We start from the raw sequence: 19,584 nt of genomic DNA, 5'->3' as shown, positions 1-19,584 counted from the left end.
TTCCATTGCCTATTCCAAAAGATTAATGCTTTTCCCTTCAATTCACATCAGATGGGCTGTTAACCTGAAACGTCAACTCTGTTTCTCTCTACAGGTGCTGTCTGACCTTCTGATTGTATCCTGCGTTTTCTTCCAATTTTATTCCGATTTCCATCATCCAGACTACTTTCCTTTTGCACTAGTAACTCTCAATGTTGCATGTTCAATTAAAAAAAAATCTAACTTTATTAACAGTAATAACTGGTTTACTTATATCTGGTATGTGGCTCACCTTTCTCTATAATCCATCCAGCTCGCTTTCTAACTCGTCCATTACGTAAAAACCTCCATTCTCGCTCCTTCCGGACCAGGCTTTCAACATCGTGCTCCTCTGGAATCTGTACAGAATAATGGTAAGCATTGGCATAAAAGCCGCATTAAATTAAGTCAAAACTGTGTTTGCAGCAACAACAGCCACAGACTGATAAATTATACACTAATTTGGTTCCCACTAAATTATGTAAATAGGGCTGTCAGGCGACTAAAATTAAAAAGAAATCTCAGTTAACTTTGGTTTTAATTGCGACAATACTCGAACCGCCAGGCCACAAAAGCTGGTTAGTGTGTTACTGAATGGAGCAGCAGGCTTTGGGTTCATGGCTGATGCAGAAGCCTCAGGTTCAAGATAATTGAAAGATACTGCTGCCTTCTCACTATACTGTCGTGGAGGAGAAAGAAGTAACTTGTATTTGTTTAGTGTCTCTCACAGCCTCAGCATGTCCCAAAGCACTTTACAGCCAATTATGCTGTTTGAAGAATGGAACATATGAAAGCCTTGGTGACTATTTTATTTGCAGCCTGAAGTTTTGAATTTCCCAGCTCTTTACCAGTTGGTAGCATAAAGATGGCGGAGGAGGGAAGGTGTGGGCAGAGAGGCCCCACCATCAAGAGTTAAGATTCCCTCACACTCCCAGGAGGGATCTTGGGCATCCACCCAGTCTGCATTTAAACCACAGCAGGGGTGAGGGACACCAAAGCTCGGGAAACCAATCTGTTTTCCTGCCTGTCGACAACCATTCCATCAATCCCAGAGGATCAGGTAGGCGCACTGAAAGCAGCTGACGGCTCCGAGAGGCATTCTGTGTAACCTCAAGCGATTAACAGCATTAAAGAAATTAAAGCGTCAATCGCAGAACTCAACTGATTTATCGACATGCCTATTAATAACCAATTAAAGTCCACCACTTGCATGAAACATAGCAAATAAAATATAATGGCTCTCTGGATGTAATTAGTGCTGGGGTACTGACACTTTTGTACAAATGAAATAAAACATTATAAGATAACTAAAAGGTGATGGTGTTAATTTTCAGAAGTAGCAGGCCAAATATAAAACGCGCATTTAAATTAAAATGTCAAAAAAGTAGAAACAGTTATATCCACAAAGCCTCGAATGCTTTGAAGCAATGTTAGAAAACAGTGAAAACCTAAGGCAGCACGGTGGCGCAGTGGGTTAGCACTGCTGCCTCACGGCGCCGAGGACCCAGGTTCGATCCCGGCTCTGGGTCACTGTCCGTGTGGAGTTTGCACATTCTCCCCGTGTCTGCGTGGGTTTCACCCCCACAACCCAAAGATGTGCAGGGTAGGTGGATTGGCCACGCTAAATTGCCCCTTAATTGGAAAAAAATAATTGGGTACTCTAAATTTATTTAAAAAAAACAGTGAAAACCTTAAAATGTAGAAGGATGCATAAACAACCAACATAGAAAAATTAATCAAAGGTTCACATCTGGAGTGGGATCCTTTGCAGATTTCCAGCACTCATGGGATCAGCTATTTGAAAAAAAGTAGAAAGAACAAGTGAAATATTATGCAGAGGGTGTTCAAATATGCTGATTTTAAAATGTGGAGAAGTCCGAGGACCATGGGTCAAATGTACGGAGATCGGTCAGGTTCACGAAGGAAGGCCTTCTAGAACATTAGTGCTCTGCAAGCGACCCCTGGAAGTGGGGCAGGGGGGAGGAAGAGGGTGTCGATAGCTGAATACGAATAAGTTTCTTGTTCTTTAATAGAAGGAAGCTGTGCAATGCTTGAGTTGACTGTGGCAATGAGGTGCTTAGTCAGGCATATCCGCAAATTACCAGGTTTGAAACCCTGCCTCTTCTGAGTTAGCAAACAGCAACAAAGATGGCAGTAGGGGAACAAGTGTCTTCAGGTACTCTGGAAATCAGTCAATGGGCCCAGTTCCTAATCACTATTCAGAGAGCTTTGCTGGAAGTCCAGGAGTAGACAGAAGGTAAGGAAAGCAATTAGCTTCCTTCCAATAAATTATTGAGGACATCTCTAAAGTACACGGTGTGCTGGTAGAGAGAGTCTACTTTGGTCCGAAAGGGAAAAGGACATTTGTTGTATGCTATCGTTAAGTCTAATGGTGGCTTCAGTTTTCTTAGATTGGTTTATATGAACCAGATTCAACATAGCATTAAAGGGAACAAGAAACGTGCTTGAAAATGGATAATCCTCAGGCATGGTGGCAAGTTTTCAATCTAAAGGTCCTAAGAATATGATATTCAAATTGAAGTTGATTTGTGAATAATATATTGTTTTGTTCAATTCTCAGAATGTTGAAGACCTGCAACAGATTATACTGTTCAACCAGCAGACATATGTAGCTTGCTGAAGTCAGGATCTTTCTGGCCATTTGCTGCATTCTCAAACTAGAAATGGATTCAAGGGCAGCATGGTGGCACAGTGGGTTAGCCCTGCTGCCTCACGGCGCCGAGGTCCCAGGTTCGATGCCGGCTCTGGGTCACTGTGTGGAGTTTGCACATTCTCCCCGAGTTTGCGTGGGTTTCGCCCCCACAACCCAAAGATGTGCAGACTAGATGGATTGGCCACGCTAAATTGCCCCTTAATTGGAATTGGGTACTCTAAATTTATTTTAGAAAAAGAAATGGATTCGAGAGGCAACCAGTTTTCCCCAATTTATTCTTTCATGGGATGTGGGGGCTGCTGGCAAAGCCGGCATTTGTTGCCAATTTTTGTTGCCATTTGCTGAGTTTTTGTAGAGCTGTTTAAAGGATTCATTCTGAAGGAATGCAGAATTGGTGAAATGCCAATTTACTCGTTGCCCAATGAGGCTATGACAGGTGAGGACCTTGAGAGGATTGTTATCACCAAGGAGGTAGTGATGAGCAAGCTAATGGGGCTAAAGGTAGACAAGTCTCCTGGCCCTGATGGAATGCATCCCAGAGTGCTAAAAGAGATGGCTAGGGAAATTGCAAATGCACTAGTGATAATTTACCAAAATTCACTAGACTCTGGGGTGGTCCCGGCGGATTGGAAATTAGCAAACGTGACACCACTGTTTAAAAAAGGAGGTAGGCAGAAAGCGGGTAATTATAGGCCAGTGAGCTTAACTTCGATAGTAGGGAAGATGCTGGAATCTATCATCAAGGAAGAAATAGCAAGGCATCTGGATGGAAATTGTCCCATTGGGCAGACGCAGCATGGGTTCATAAAGGGCAGGTCGTGCCTAACTAATTTAGTGGAAATTTGTGAGGACATTACCAGTGCGGTAGATAACGGGGAGCCAATGGGTGTGGTATATCTGGATTTCCAGAAAGCCTTTGACAAGGTACCACACAAAAGGTTGCTGCATAAGATAAAGATGCATGGCATTAAGGGGAAAGTAGTAGCATGGATAGAGGATTGGTTAATTAATAGAAAGCAAAGAGTGGGGATTAATGGGTGTTTCTCTGGTTGGCAATCAGTAGCTAGTGGTATCCCTCAGGGATCAGTGTTGGGCCCACAACAGTTCACAATTTACATAGATGATTTGGAGTTGGGGACCAAGGGCAATGTGTCCAAGTTTGCAGATGACGCCAAGATAAGTGGGAAAGCAAAAAGTGCAAAGTATACTGGAAGTCTGCAGAGGGATTTGGATAGGCTAAGTGAATGGGCTAGGGTCTGGCAGATGGAATACAATGTTGACAAATGTGAGGTTATCCATTTTGGTAGGAATAACAGCAAAAGGGATTATTATTTAAATGATAAAATATTAAAACATGCTGCTGTGCAGAGAGACCTGGGTGTGCTAGTGCATGAGTCGCAAAAAGTTGGTTTACAAGTGCAACAGGTGATTAAGAAGGCAAATGGAATTTTGTCCTTCATTGCTGGAGGGATGGAGTTTAAGACTAGGGAGGTTACGCTGCAATTGTATAAGGTGTTAGTGAGGCCACACCTGGAGTATTGTGTTCAGTTTTGGTCTCCTTACTTGAGAAAGGACGTACTGGCACTGGAGGGTGTGCAGAGGAGGTTCACTAGGTTGATCCCAGAGCTGAAGGGGTTGGACTACGAGGAGAGGTTGAGTAGACTGGGACTGTACTCGTTGGAATTTAGAAGGATGAGGGGGGGATCTTATAGAAACATATAAAATTATGAAGGGAATAGATAGGATAGATGCGGGTAGATTGTTTCCACTGGCGGGTGACAGCAGAACTAGGGGGCATAGCCTCAAAATAAGGGGAAGTAGATTTAGGACAGAGTTTAGGAGGAACTTCTTCACCCAAAGGGTTGTGAATCTATGGAATTCCTTGCCCAGTGAAGCAGTAGAGGCTCCTTCATTAAATGTTTTTAAGATAAAGATAGATAGTTTTTTGAAGAATAAAGGGATTAAGGGTTATGGTGTTCGAGCCGGAAAGTGGAGCTGAGTCCACAAAAGATCAGCCATGATCTCATTGAATGGTGGAGCAGGCTCGAGGGGCCAGATGGCCTACTCCTGCTTCTAGTTCTTATGTTCTTTCTTGTTTCTGAAAATCTTTCTTTTCTGCGAGATTGTGCTCTCACCCAATGACAGCGGGGGGTGGGGTGGGACCAATGGCAGAGGTTTTGATGCTCTCTTCCCAACTTGAGCATCTTTCTTGTAGTTTGCATCATCAGACATTCTCAGGCTGCCCACCATCTTGCTGGAGGTACTGGTCTCAGAACACTGAAGTTGATTCAATATGATCAATTCAGCAACAAGCTAGATTTGTGCGCAAAGCATTTATCAGTGAGATGCACGGAAAGGGTAGGTGCTCAAGGTTGGAACAGAGCAATGTAGTTTCTAAAAATCCAGCAGGAACTTGCTTTCCAATTCTGACAACTCTAATGTTTGAAATGTTGAGCCGATAAGTCAGTACTGGCAGACATCGAGGTACCTAGTGCATCATCTTCAAAAGCACCTTCTAATTGACAAAAACCGGTGACATTCCAACATTTTGTAATCCCAGAGATAATAATGAAATATTTAGAAGCATTGTTAAGATAGTATATGGAGTGAAAGTAGTAATTTACTGTTTCTAATCATAGAATCCCTGCAGTGCAGAAGTAGGCCATTCAGCCCACGGAGTCCACACCCCCAACTCTCTGAAAGAGCACCCCACCTCCGCAATCCCACAACCTAACCCGCACATCCCTGGACAATGAGGGTCAATTTATCATGGCCAATCCACCTAACCTGCATATCTTTGGACTGTGGGAGGAAACCGGAGCACCCGGAGGAAACCCATGCAAACTCCACAGTCACCTAAGGCCGAAATAGGCCTGGCGCTGTGAGGCAGCAGTGCTGACCACTGTGTCACCGTGCTGTCCTAGACATAAAAATCGAAATGATGTTTGAATGCATCATCTGTAATCACTGTAAGGATCCCAGCTGAGTAAAGATCACAAGGGAGACTCGAGGGCCGGTAGAAGTAGAAAGAAGTTGAACCGTGATGTCACAGCCTGCAGGTAAGTGATTGGCTGTGACTGGTAAGTAGCTTTTCTTTACCCTGAGGTGTTATCGTGCGGGGCGCAGTGGTTACTGAGTGATTGCTTGCTGAGAAGGGGAGTAAGTTTTTTTAAAAACTTGCTGTTGGGAGTGTAAAAATGGCAGGAGATCCCAGACCCGTGTTATGCTCCTCTTGCTCAATGTGGGAGTTCAGGAATGCGGTCGATGTCCCTGACTCTTTCATGTGCGGGAAGTGTGTCCAGCTGCAGCTCCTGTTAGACCGCATGACGGCTCTGGAGCTGCGGATGTACTCACTTTGGAGCATCCGCGATGCTGAGGAGGTCGTGGATAGCATGTTCAGTGAGTTGGTCACATCGCAGATTAGGATTGGTAAGGGAGAAAGGGAATGGGTGACCAAAAGGCAGAGAAAGAGCAGGAAGGCAGTGCAGGTGTCCCCTGCGGTCATCTCCCTCCAAAACAGGTATACCGTTTTGGATACTGTTGGGGGAGATGACTCACCAGGGGAAGGCAGTAGTAGCCAGGCTCATGGCACCGTGGCTGGCTCTGCTGCACAGAAGGGCGGGAAAAAGACTGGCAGGGCTATAGTCATAGGGGATTCAATCGTAAGGGAAGTAGACAGGCATTTCTGTGGTTGAAAACGAGACTCCCAAATGGTATGTTGCCTCCCGGGTGCACGGGTCAGGGATGTGTCAGATCGGCTGCAGGACATACTGAGGGGGGAGGGTGAACAGCCAGTTGTCGTGGTGCGTATCGGCACCAACGATATAGGTAAAAAACGGGATGAGGTCCTACAATCAGAATTTAGGGAGTTAGGAGATAAGTTAAAAAGTAGGACCTCAAAAGGTAGTAATCTCAGGATTGCTACCAGTACCACGAGACAGTCAGAGTAGAAATTCAAGAATAGTCAGAATAAATACATGGCTTGAGAGATGGTGCAGGAGGGAGGGGTTCAGATTATTGGGACATTGGAACCGGTTCTGGGGGCGGTGGGACCATTACAAATCGGATGGTCTACACCTGGGCAGGACTGGAACCAATGTCCTAGGGGGTGCTTCTGCTAACACTGTTGGGGAGGTTTTAAACTAATGTGGCAGGGGATGGGAACCAAATTAGGAAGTTAGAGGTCAGTAAAGAGGCAGCAACTAAAGCCAGTAAGGTACTAGATAATAAACTCAATGTGACAAAGGGGAAGAGTAGACAGGGAAGAGATGATGAACGCAAAGGGACAGGTGGTCTGAGGTGCATTTGTTTCAATGCGAGAAGCGTAGCAGGTAAGGCAGATGAACTTAGGGCGTGGATTAGTACCTGGGAATATGATGTTATTGGTATTACTGAGACTTGGTTGAGGGAAGGGCAAGACTGGCAACTAAATATCCCAGGGTATAAATGCTTCAGGAGGGATAGAGAGGGAGGTAAAAGGGGTGGAGGAGTTGCATTACTGGTCAGAGATGAGATCACAGCTGTGATTAAGGAGGGCACAATGGAGGGTTCGAGCACCTGAGGCAATATGGGTAGAGCTAAGAAATAGGAAGGGTGCAGTAACATTGTTGGGACTTTACTACAGGCCTCCCAAAAGCGAGCGTGAAGTAAAGGTACAAATATGTAGACAGATTATAGAAAAATGTAGGAGCAATAGGGTGGTCGTGATGGGAGATTTTAACTTCCCCAACATTGAATGGGACTCATGTAGTGTTGGAGGCGTAGATGGAGCAGAATTTGTAAGGAGCATCCAGGAGAGTTTTTTTTAAGAGCAGTATGTAAATAGTCCAACTCGGGAAGGGGCATACTGGACCTGGTATTGGGGAATGATCCCGGCCAGGTGGTTGAAGTTTCAGTCAGTGATTACTTTGGGAATAGCGATCACAATTCCCTAACTTTTAGAATACTCATGGGCAAAGACGAGCGTGGTCCTAAAGGAAGAGTGCTAAATTGGGGAAAGGCCAAGTATAACAAAATTCGGCAGGAGCTAGGGAATGTGGATTGGGAGCAGCTGTTTAAGGGTAAATCCACATTTGAAATGTGGGAGTCTTTTAAGGAAAGGTTGATTAGAATGCAGGACAGATATGTCCCTGTGAAAATGAGGGATAGAAATGGCAAGATTAAGGAACCAAGGATGACGGGTGGAATTGTGAGACTAGCTAAGATGAAAAAGGAAGCATACATAAGATCTAGGCGACTTAAAACTGATGAAGCTTTGGAGGAATATCGGGAAAGAGGACAAATCTCAAACGCGCAATAAAGAGCGCTAAAAGGGGTCATGAAATATCTTTGGCTAACAGGATTAAGGAAAATCCCAAAGTCTTTTATTCATATATAAGGAGCAAGAGGGTAACTAGAGAAAGGATTGGCCCACTCAAAGACAAAAGAGGGAATTTATGCGTGGAGTCAGAGGAAATGGGTGAGATTCTTAATGAATACTTTGCATCGGTATTCACCAAGGAGAGGGACATGACGGATGTTGAGGCTAGGGATGGATGTTTAAATACTCTAGGTCAAGTCGGCATAAGGAAGGGGGAAGTTTTGGGTATTCTAAAAGGCATTAAGGTGGACAGGTCCCCAGGTCCAGATGGGATCCATCCCAGGTTTCTGAGGGAAGCGAGGGACGAAATAGCTGGGGCCTTAACAGATATCTTTGCAGCATCCTTGAGCACGGGTGAGGTCCCGGAGGACTGGAGTATTGCTAATGTTGTCCCTTTGTTTAAGAAGGGTAGCAGGGATAATCCAGGGAATTATAGACCTGTGAGCTTGACATCAGTGGTAGGCACTGTTGGAGAAGATACTGAAGGATAGGATCTATTCACATTTGGAAGAAAATAGACTTATCAGTGATAGGCAGCATGGTTTTGTGCAGGGACGGTCATGTCTTACAAACTTAATAGAATTCTTTGAGGAAGTGACAAAGTTAATTGATGAGGGAAGGGCTGTAGATGTCATATACATGGACTTCAGTAAGGCGCTTGATAAAGTTTCCCATGGCAGGTTGATGGAAAAAGTGAAGTCGTATGGGGTTCAGGGTGTACAAGCTAGATGGATAAAGAACTGGCTGGGCAACAGGAGACAGAGAGTAGTGGTGGAAGGGAGTGTCTCAAAATGGAGAAAGGTGACTAGTGGTGTTCCACAGGGATCAGTGCTCGGACCACTGTTGTTTGTGATATACATAAATGATCTGGACGAAGGTATAGGTGGTCTGATTACCAAGTTTGCAGATGATACTAAGATTGGTGGAGTTGCAGATAGTGAGGAGGACTGTCAGAGAATACAGCAAAATATAGATAGATTGGAGAGTTGGGCAGAGAAATGGCAGATGGAGTTCAATCCAGGCAAATGCGAGGTGATGCATTTTGGAAGATCTAATTCAAGAGCGGACTATACGGTCAATGGAAGGGTCCTGGGGAAAATTGATGTATAGAGAGATCTGGGAGTTCAGGTCCATTGTACCCTGAAGGTGGCAACGCAGGTCGATAGAGTGGTCAAGAAGGCATACAGCATGCTTGCCTTCATCGGACGGGGTATTGAGTACAAGAGTCGGCAGGTCATGTTACAGTTGTATAGGACTTTGGTTAGGCCACATTTGGAATACTGCGTGCAGTTCTGATCGCCACATTACCAGAAGGATGTGGATGCTTTAGAGAGGGTGCAGAGGAGGTTCACCAGGATGTTGCCTGGTATGGAGGGTGCTAGCTATGAAGAAAGGTTGAGTAGATTAGGATTGTTTTCGTTGGAAAGACGAAGGTTGAGGGGTGACCTGATTGAGGTCTACAAAATTATGAGCAGTATGTACAGGGTGGATAACAACAAGCTTTTTCCAAGAGTGGGGGTGTCAATTACAAGGGGTCACGATTTCAAGGTGAGAGTGGGAACGTTTAAGGGAGATGTGCGTGGAAAGTTTTTTACGCAGAGGGTGGTGGGTGCCTGGAACGCTTTGCCAGCAGAGGTGGTAGAGGCGGGCATGGTAGCATCATTTAAGATTCATCTAGACAGATATATGAACGGGCGGGGAACAGAGGGAAGTAGATCCTTGGAAAATAGAAGACAGGTTTAGATGAAGGATCTGGATCGGCCCAGGCTGGGAGGGCCGAAGGGCCTGTTCCTGTGCTGTAATTTTCTTTGTTCTTTGTTCTGGCAAAGGACGCACCCTTTCATGATGTATTTCAAATCACACGAAGCATTTCACTCGACTTATGCAATGCCCAAACCAGCTCCAGTTCAGTGCTTAAGCATCCCTTTTCATGAATATTTTACAATAGTTACATAAATTTGCAGCTATGACAGCACTGCAGTGGTGTCCTCCCCGTTTCCTGGATACTCCACAGACCAGTTGTCAAAATACCATCTGCGATAATTTACAATGGTTGTAATTTATCGATTCTGTCAGGATTAAAGCCATGGGTATTTTTTTCAACGGATTTAAATTATTTTTCCCAGAATATTTTAATGACATCAAATTTTTAAACTTGCTGCATCCTCAAACAAAATCTCAAAGGTCTATGCTAACATCTCGGTTATGCCAACTTATTCAAATATTATGTTGATGAGGGAAAGATTTTTTAAAAAAGTCCTTTCATCGCGTTCGACTTCCCTGGATAAAATTTTCCCATGGTTTCACAGCAATTGTAGAAACGATGTGTGTATATTTCAACATCAGCAGGAAGAGTAGCTAGTTACTGAAGTTTATGGTAAATCATAGAATTTATCATAGAATTTACAGTGCAGAAGGAGGCCATTCGGCCCATCAAGTCTGCACCGGCTCTTGGAAAGAGCACCCTACCCAAGGTCAACACCTCCATTCTATCCCCATAACCCAGTAACCTCACCCAACACTAAGGGCAATTTTGGACACTAAGGGCAATTCATTATGGCCAATCCACCTAACCTGCACATCTTTGGACTGTGGGAGGAAACCGGAGCACCCGGAGGAAACCCACGCGCACACGGGGAGGATGTGCAGACTCCGCACAGACAGTGACCCAAGTCGAAGTCGAACCTGGGACCCTGGAGCTGTGAAGCAACTGTGCTATCCACAATGCTACCATGCTGTCGAGAACTACGATACAGAAGTTGTTTCTTTCCACTCAAATCAACACTCTACTTGTGTATTCCATTACTCAGCATGTTGGTACAAACTGTGTACTCACAATTATGATCCCTAACGCATAATCACAAGCCGATTTCACAAGCTCATGCAAACAGCCAAATGCAAATAGTTTACTGGTCACTGGGCTAGTAATCCAGAGATCCAGAATAATGCTCTGGGGACCCGGGTTCAAATCCCACCACGGCATATGGTGGAATTTAAATACAATAAAAACGTGGAATTAAAAGTCTAATCATGACCATAGTCCCCGAGGACCATAGTCTGCTCTCCCCTTTGGAGAGAGAGAGAGAGAGAGAGAGCTGACTGGTGGTGAATTAACACTTCAGGTTTGGGAAGAGGTTGAGAAGGCGGGGTCTTCATGAATAACCTCAGCCAATACAGGAATTGAACCCGCGCTGTTGGCTTCGCTCTGCATCACAAACCAGCCGCCCAGCCACCTGAGCTAACTGACCCCAATGATGACCATAAAACCATTGCTGATTGTTGTAAAAACCCACCTGGTTCACTAAAGTCCTTTAGGGAAGGAAATGTGCCATCCTTAGCTGGTCTAGCCTACACGTGACTCCAGGCAGCACTGTGGTTGACTCTTAACCGTTCTCTGAAATGGCCTCGCAAGCCACTCAGTTCAAAGGCAATTAGGGATGGGCAATAAGTGTGGCCTCGCCAGTGACACTCACATCCCATGAACGAATAAAAAGTCAGCTTCGCATTGGAAGGGGATGAAGCTTGAAAAACGCTGAAGGAGTTGGCTGATGAATTGGCACAAGGGTCAAGGCCTGTATTTTAATCCACTTTCAATCAGTGAGATGAAAACAAGTGAGGTGACCCAGTTCCCAGGGTCCACAACACGAAACCGCAACGCAGCATAATTTTCATCTAAATTGGACTTGTACTCAGGAGGTAAAAGGAAGATTGTTGTAATTTTTTCCCCCAATTCATCGCTCTTGCACTTTTTTTATGGATGTTGTGGGAATTATTCATGACCTCAGCCCATTTCCACACTGGTTGCCAAAGTTGTAGAAATAATCCATCCCTTAGCAACCGCATCCAAAGATGTCCAAAGATGTGCAGGTTAGGTGGATTGGCCATGCTAAATTGCCCTTAGTATCCAAAATTGCCCTTAGTATTGGGTGGGGTTGCTGGATTATGGGGATAGGGTGCAGGTGTGGGCTTGGGTAGGGTGCTCTTTCCAAGAGCCGGTGCAGGCTCGATGGGCCGAATGGCCTCCTTCTGCACTGTAAATTCTATGGATCCTCCACCACGATGATTTCAATTTTGTTTGATGTAGAATAATCAAGGGACTCAACCTAAAGCTATCATTTACGCACTCCAACAGATTAAGACAGTCATGGAGAGGCACTTAGGAATGTATAATTTCTTTGTCCTTGCAGGGAATAATCCATGGTGTTAAAGAACCTCAGAAGGAAAACAAATAAATTAAAAATTGGAGCGAGATTGGTTGATTCACTAAGAAAGTCAACATTTCAAATCCTGAATTCCACAGGGCTGTTTTCAACAAGTAGAACCCATATTTAAAATACACAGATTTTAATGGTGGAATATTTCCGTCTCAATAGTTGAAAGAAAGCAAAAATGAGTGTGAAACAAGGGAAAATCTGTCTGACAGAGAAAGCTCACTGTTGGTCACTTCTGCTGGAATACGGATTTGCAACCACAGAAATGAGAATCGATTTACTGGTCTCAGCCGCCAGTGGTCTTATTAAATAGCCATTAGTTGTCAAGAGTTACACCATAATGATAAAATCGGATGATCGGAGTGTCCAGGCAGAAGCAGTTCCGCAGTAAATTATAAATGAAGAACAAGACATTTATAGAAGATTGCAGTTCTAGGAACACAGATCCTCGATGTGTACGGACTTCCTTCTTACGGCATTCCAATTTTAATTATGCAGCTGTGCTTGTGCAACCCACTGTAGCTCCAGTGTTGGCAAGGGCTCAGCTAGAGTGAATGCGCAGCATGCTGAGATCAGCATTTGTGGCACATTACTGAAACCGAGGCCTTGTGTCACTGCAGCTCCACAGGCGGACTAGGTTACTCAATGTCACGGTTCTCTAATTGCAGCTTCAATTCCTGCTGGCAAGTGCTGAAACCTTCCACGCTAAATCTTTCGGACTGCGGTCTGGCAGGGTTTTGGCCACTCCTTGCAGCAGTACTCAATATTCCTCCAAATGTGTTTCCCCTAAATACGACAATCAATTGGTCAAAACACCACATTTGCTCATCGACTACCTCGTTATTCTGACTGTTAGCAGCTTCTCACAGTTTACTTTGAATGGGAGACGGAGAAAATTTCAATAATTCAAGAATCCTGGTCCCTTACATTAGGAACTCGTTACATGAAATATACAACCCAACGGAATAGATATGCGCAACAATGTCATTCTTGCTTTTTCTTAAAAATATATCTTTATATCCATTGCTTTTGGTAATTTTGGTAACACCCTTCTCCAGCCTATGGCAGTACACGCAATAGTGTGGCTGAAGGATTAGAAAAGAGTGACTTAAACTAAGCTGTAGCCTGCTGCATGGCTGGAGGCACGATTTCACAGACGGAATGTTAAATTGTAACCCTGCTCTCCATGGTACTACTCAAAGAAAAGAAAAGCTCGTATCAACATTCCTTTCATAACAAATACGCCCACCAAAAACGGATTGACTTGTCATTCATCCTGCTGGTGCTTATGGGGAGCTGCTCTTGAATAGTTGCTATATGTGCTCAAATAAGACTAAACTCAAAAATCTAAGTGCGCTGGAGCGCCCTGATAATGTGCTATGGCAAAATATAAATGCAAGGCTTCTCCTCACCACCCCCATAAGGATAAACAGAGCAGTTCCAGGGCTAAAGCATACAGTATATCATTTATGAAGATACGAACGAGGAGTAGGCTTTTTGGCCCCGTGAGGCCCCCCCCCCCCATTCAGTAAGATCATGGCTGCTTCTATTGTGGCCTCAACTCTACATTCCCACCTACCCCTGATAATAGAAACTATACATATAGGAAGGAACGATGACAACTATCACAGCTGAAACACAAGTGATAACATACAGCTTTGGAATTACAATTTTGATCTCACTGATGTTGACAGTGATCTCAACATTGGAATTAATGTTGGTGATATTATAACTTATAAAAATAAATTTAAAGTACCCAATTTTTTTTCCCCCCCAATTAAGGGCAATTTCATAGATTATCATAGAATTTACAGTGCAGAAGGAGGCCATTCGGCCCATCAAGTCTGCACCGGCTCTTGGAAAGAGCACCCTACCCAAGGTCAACACCTCCACCCTATCCCCATAACCCAGTAACCCCACCCAACATTTAGGGCAATTTTGGACACTAAGGGCAATTTATCATGGCTAATCCACCTAACCTGCACATCTTTGGACTGTGGGAGGAAACCGGAGCACCCGGAGGAAACCCACGCACACACGGGGAGGATGTGCAGACTCCGCACAGACAGTGACCCAAGCCGGAATTGAACCTGGGACCCTGGAGCTATGAAGCAATTGTGCTATCCACAATTGTGCTACCGTGCTGCCCAGTTACTGTGAAAAGCCCCTCCAGCTCAGCTTTCCTACCCAGAAATGATTCTGATGCTACATTACCTGGATTACTTGCTCATGGGCTCTCCTATGTTTCGAACAGACCCAAGTACTCAACTAATACATCATATATCTCTGCCGTCTTAGCTTTAACCGGCACCTCTACTTTTAATCACCTGCCAATTCAATTAGCTTGCCTTTTTGAAGGCCTTGTAAATAAACCAAAGACATGGGCGACACTTGGGACAGTGGATAGTACTTCTGCCTACGGCTCTGGTTTTCTCCCACAGTCCAAAGATGTGCGGTTAGGTGGATTGACCATGCTAAATTGCCCTTAGTGTCCAAAAAATGTTAAGTGGGGGTTATTGGGTTACGAGGATAGGGTAGATACGTGGGCTTCAGTAGGATGCTCTTTGTAAGGGCCGGTGCAGACTCGATGGGCTGAATGGCCTCCTTCGGCACTGTAAATTCTATGATTCTATGTCATAAATATTTGGCAGAAATGCACATTAGTTGGTAAATATAATTCACCGCAATTAATCTCTCGTTGAAATGAAATCGTGGGACATTTAGATGGAAGAATGTAGTTTCAATTTTGCTTCATCTTCAAATTGAGTGATTAGCAAAAACATTTTTTCATCTATCTTACTGAAGTGATGTTACAGCACTGAAATTGTTAATACTCCTTTTGTAAATTAAAGCTTTTTACCTACATTAAATTTCAAACTTTGTTTCAATGTGCCTTTAACTGATCAAAAGCTAGTTTCTGAAATCGACATGTATTTATGGGAAAAATATGCACATTTATACTTTTGAAAATATCCACTTGCTGTGATTTAATGAACTCCATACCAAAAGTTATGCAAAAATGTCCCCAATTCACTGAGAATCATGATCTCAAAGTTGACTGAAGTGCTAATTATGAAAATCAACTATACAATACAAATAACATTTCATTATGGTCTCCATCAAAATAATATTTGCAGTCATTTCTTTTCCCCTTCAGAACCTCTTTCCAGTAAACAGAGCTGCTTGCTAACTCCTGAGGCAATGTGGGCGTTGAAATAGTGTTACATGATTAGGATCATGACACACCATAGATTTTTTACACCTTCTGTCTCCCACTCAGCCAGAACCAATTACAAGATCTGTATTTTACTACTTCAGTTTGTTGGGAAAACCAATGAACTTGTTTTATTTAACTCGCTGAGTACTGCAGCCACTACTTACACACACAAACTGAGGTGATTTCAGGGTACATTTGTGTATCTAGTTATTATTTGTAATCTCCAGTCCAATACCCTATAGCGAGGGAATCATACCAGGAACATGTTTTATTTTGAGATCCAAACATAAATCTTCTGAACTTCTGGATTTTGCAATATTACAGCTACAATATCACGGCAGTTGCACACCCAGATTTACATTATTCTCTAGCTAACAGAGTAAAGAAAACACTTTCTAAGGAATTAAAAACATTGACTTCGACAGTCTGCAAGAACATACTGCTCAACTATTTTTCAAATGACTACATGCTTCTTCACCCTCAAACCCAGGGCCCCACAGCAAGAAAGCAACTCTGAACAAACTGTAATAAATGCCACAGGAGATCTAGGGCATACTGCACAAAAAATAAAATATTCCAAAAACATTATCTATTCGCACACTTCCCGTCCATCACACATTAGCTAACGCAAACCCCTCGAGCTGAAAGCTGGCGGGAGAAAGTCTGACATGCTGCAAGATTCTGGACAATTAACATAATATAAACACACCGTCTGTACAAAATCTTTCACACAAAACAAAAAATTAATCAAAAGGCATTGATGAAGAGATGCTAGACTGAAAGAGCCTATATAATAATCATCTTTATTGTCACAAGTAGGTTACATTAACACTGCAATGAAGTTACTGTGAAAAGCCCCTCGTCACCACATTCCGGCGCCTGTTCGGGTACACGGAGGGAGAATTCAGAATATCCAATTCACGTAACAGCACGTCTTTCGTGACTTATGGGAGGAAACCGGAGCACCGGAGGAAACCCACGCAGACACAGGGAGCATGTGCAGACTCCCCACAGACAAGTGACCCAAGCGGGGAATCGAACCGTTGACCCTGGAGCTGCGAAGCAATAGCGTTACCCATTGTGCTACCGTATCGTCCAACAGACTGTAGTTTGAGTGTTTACAGCGTACAAGTTTTAAGTGAAGGAGGGAGACTTGATTTGCTTCCCAATATTGCTCATAAAACAACAGATAAAGCTCACAAGAAATTCTGAGAAGAAATGTGAAAGGCAAAGTCAGCAATAACTTAATTTGTGACCCTCAACAGATCTTGGTTTGTACATAACTGGAACATGTTTTGTTTTGAGATCAAAACATAAATCATGAACATTGAACTTCTGGATTTTGCAAAGTTAACAGAACTTGGCCACTAAAATATAGTAAACCTCAAGTCATAACGGCTGCAGTTGTGAATTAGCACCCAGTAAATTCCTTCCACTGCATACTGCACGACCTCGTCAAACATGACTTCTAAGTTATTCATCCCATGCTGAACTCACTGATGAACTTTCCTTGCAAGAGAACAGCAAAATGGAGTTGGGATGAAAAGAATTGTTGCTTCAGCCCGTGCAACTGCTTTCACACCATCTGGGATGAAACGATTGCAAGGGGGTGGCATTCCAAAATTGTAAAGGCCATGTCCCATTACACACAAAGCATGTGGAGGGTGGCAAAATGAATCATAATCACTGGAAGTATAGCTTGATACCCAAAGCCTGACACAACAATTGCTGCAGACACTTCAAAATAAACCCAGTTTTTAAAAAAAATCTTGCCACTTAAAAATTCTGATCCTGGAATAAAATGTAAAATTTTTGCTTAAAATATGTTGGCAATTTGTACAACATACTGTGCCACGCAACACCTTTAAATAAAATCTCAATTAAAGCATATAGCCCAACTCTTCATCTGTACGTGTTAGGCTCGACTTTCAGATCAGCTGCTGTACTGACCTATCTGCTCTCCCCAGCGGACATGTAAGGTGCCGTGGCACTATGTCGAAGGAGGGCAAGGGAGATATCCCTAGTGCCCCGGCCAATATTTACCTCTGAATCAACAATGCTAAAACATATTTTATTTTAATTCATTCATGTGATGTGCGTGTCGTTGCCTAAGCCAGCATTTATTGCCCATTCCTAATGGACCTCGCAATGGTGGTGGCAAGTTGCAGTCCATGTGGCTTTGGTACACCCTCTGTGCTGTTGTGGTGGGAGTTCCAGGATTTTGATCCAGCAGCAGTGAAGGAACGGCGATATAGTTCCAAGTCAGGATGGTAAGTGGCTTGGAGTGGAACTTCCAGGTGGTGGCGTTCCCATGTATCTGCTGCCTTTGTTCTTCTAGATGGTAGAGATCATGGGTTTGGAAGATGCTGTCTAAGGAGTCTTGGTGTGTTGCTGTAGTACATCTTGTAGATGGTGCACACTGTTGCTACTAGTGAGTTTCTCTCTTGTTGGAGATGGTCATTGCCTGGCATTTGTGATATGAATGCTACTTGTCAGTTTAAGTCTAGATATGGTCCTGGTCTTGCTGAATTTGGACATGGACTGTTTCAGTATGAGAAGTTGCAAATGGTGCTGAACACGGCAATCATCAGCAGATATCCCCACTTCTGACCTTACGATGGAAGGAAGGTAGGTCATTGATAAAGCAGCTGAAGATGGTTATATCTTTGACACTTCCCTAAGTGATGTCCTGGAGTTGAGATGATTGACTTCAAACTATCATCTTCCATTGTGCTAGGTATGACTCCAACCAGTGGAGAGTTTCCCACGATTCCTATGGACTCCAGTTTTGCTAGGGCTCCTTGATGACCCACTGTGTCAAATGCTGCCTTGACGTTAAGGGCAATCATTCTCACTTCACGTCTGGAATTCAGCTCTTTTGTCCATTTTGAACCAAAGCTGAAATGAGGTCAGGAGCTAAGTGGCCCTGGCGGAACCCAATGTGAGTGGCAATGAACAAGTTATTGCTAAGCAAGTGCCGCTAGGTAGCCTCTTATTGATCCCTTTCATCACTTTACTGTTGATCGAGAATAGACTGATGGGGTGGTAATTGGCTGAGTTAGGTTTGTCCTGCTTCAATTCCACATGGCCGGGTTGATACCAGTGTTGCTTTTTACACAGAATTTACAGTGCAGAAGGAGGCCATTCGGCCTATCGAGTCTGCACCGGCTCTCGGATAGAGCACCCTACCCAAGCCCACACCTCCACCCTATTCCCTTAACCCAGTAACCCCACCAAACACTAAGGGCAATTTTGGAGACTAAGGGCAATTTAGCATGACCTGCACGTCTTTGGACTGTGGGAGGAAACCGGAGCACCCGGAGGAAACCCACGCAGACACGGGGAGAACGTGCAGACTCCTCACAGACAGTGACCCAGCAGGGAATCGAACCTGGGACCCTGGCGCTGTGAAGCCACAGTGCTAACCACTAGTGCTACCGTGTTGCTGTACTGGAACAGGTTGGTTAGGGGCACGGCAAGTTCTGGAGCACATGTATTTAGTCCTAATGCTGACATTAGCATTGGCCCATGGGCATATTACGTTGTTCCGGACTTCTGGATGGCCATACCTCCAAGATGCGCCGGGGAGACCTTGGAAGCCCCAACACACTGGCTATGTAGGAAGAGCCCAGGGATTTTGGACATCCAATGGGCGATTCCCATCTCTTGAACCTCTAAAATGGTTTTCAGCTCAGAATTAAGATTTGGAGACTTTGGAAGGTTCTGACTCACTTACCTGAATAGTTATTTACAGAAAGTTAAAAGGATTTAAACCAGTTCTAACTCGTGAATAAGTGCTACTGACCCCCAAGTATATCCCTCACCCGCTACCCTACCCCTCACCCGCTACCCTACCCCCCCGCCGCATGTACCGTCTCTCCGTAGTTTAGGGCCCATTATGACAATATGGCAGCAAGTGTGGTAAAATGGGGTGTGGCTTCTACCATGAATCGTTCTGCCGCTGATTATGAGGAATTACTGTGCTGCCCGAGTTTGGAAGGATTTCCCATTGGAAGATGGACCCCGAACAATCGCAGGAGGGCAAGTAGGTAACTTGTCTAATCTGGGAACAAGGATTCCGGTCCAGATAGGAAATTCTGGACCA

At 44.1% G+C, this 19,584-nt stretch overlaps 1 protein-coding gene across 1 annotated transcript in view; it reads right to left on the bottom strand.

The window, feature by feature from the left end:
- The window catches only part of rptor (regulatory associated protein of MTOR, complex 1), a 499,967-nt gene that overhangs the window by 76,480 nt on the left and 403,903 nt on the right, over positions 1-19,584 (bottom strand). The window contains exon 25 of the mRNA XM_072483619.1: positions 272-377. Within this exon, the coding sequence (XP_072339720.1) occupies positions 272-377 (106 nt within the window). The remainder of the gene's footprint in view (positions 1-271; positions 378-19,584) is intronic.

This window comes from Scyliorhinus torazame, chromosome 18, assembly GCF_047496885.1.
Source record: "Scyliorhinus torazame isolate Kashiwa2021f chromosome 18, sScyTor2.1, whole genome shotgun sequence".
Lineage (NCBI taxonomy): Eukaryota > Metazoa > Chordata > Chondrichthyes > Carcharhiniformes > Scyliorhinidae > Scyliorhinus > Scyliorhinus torazame.
The sequence above is the reverse complement of the archived record's forward strand: the minus strand, read 5'-3'. Positions and strand labels throughout refer to the sequence as shown.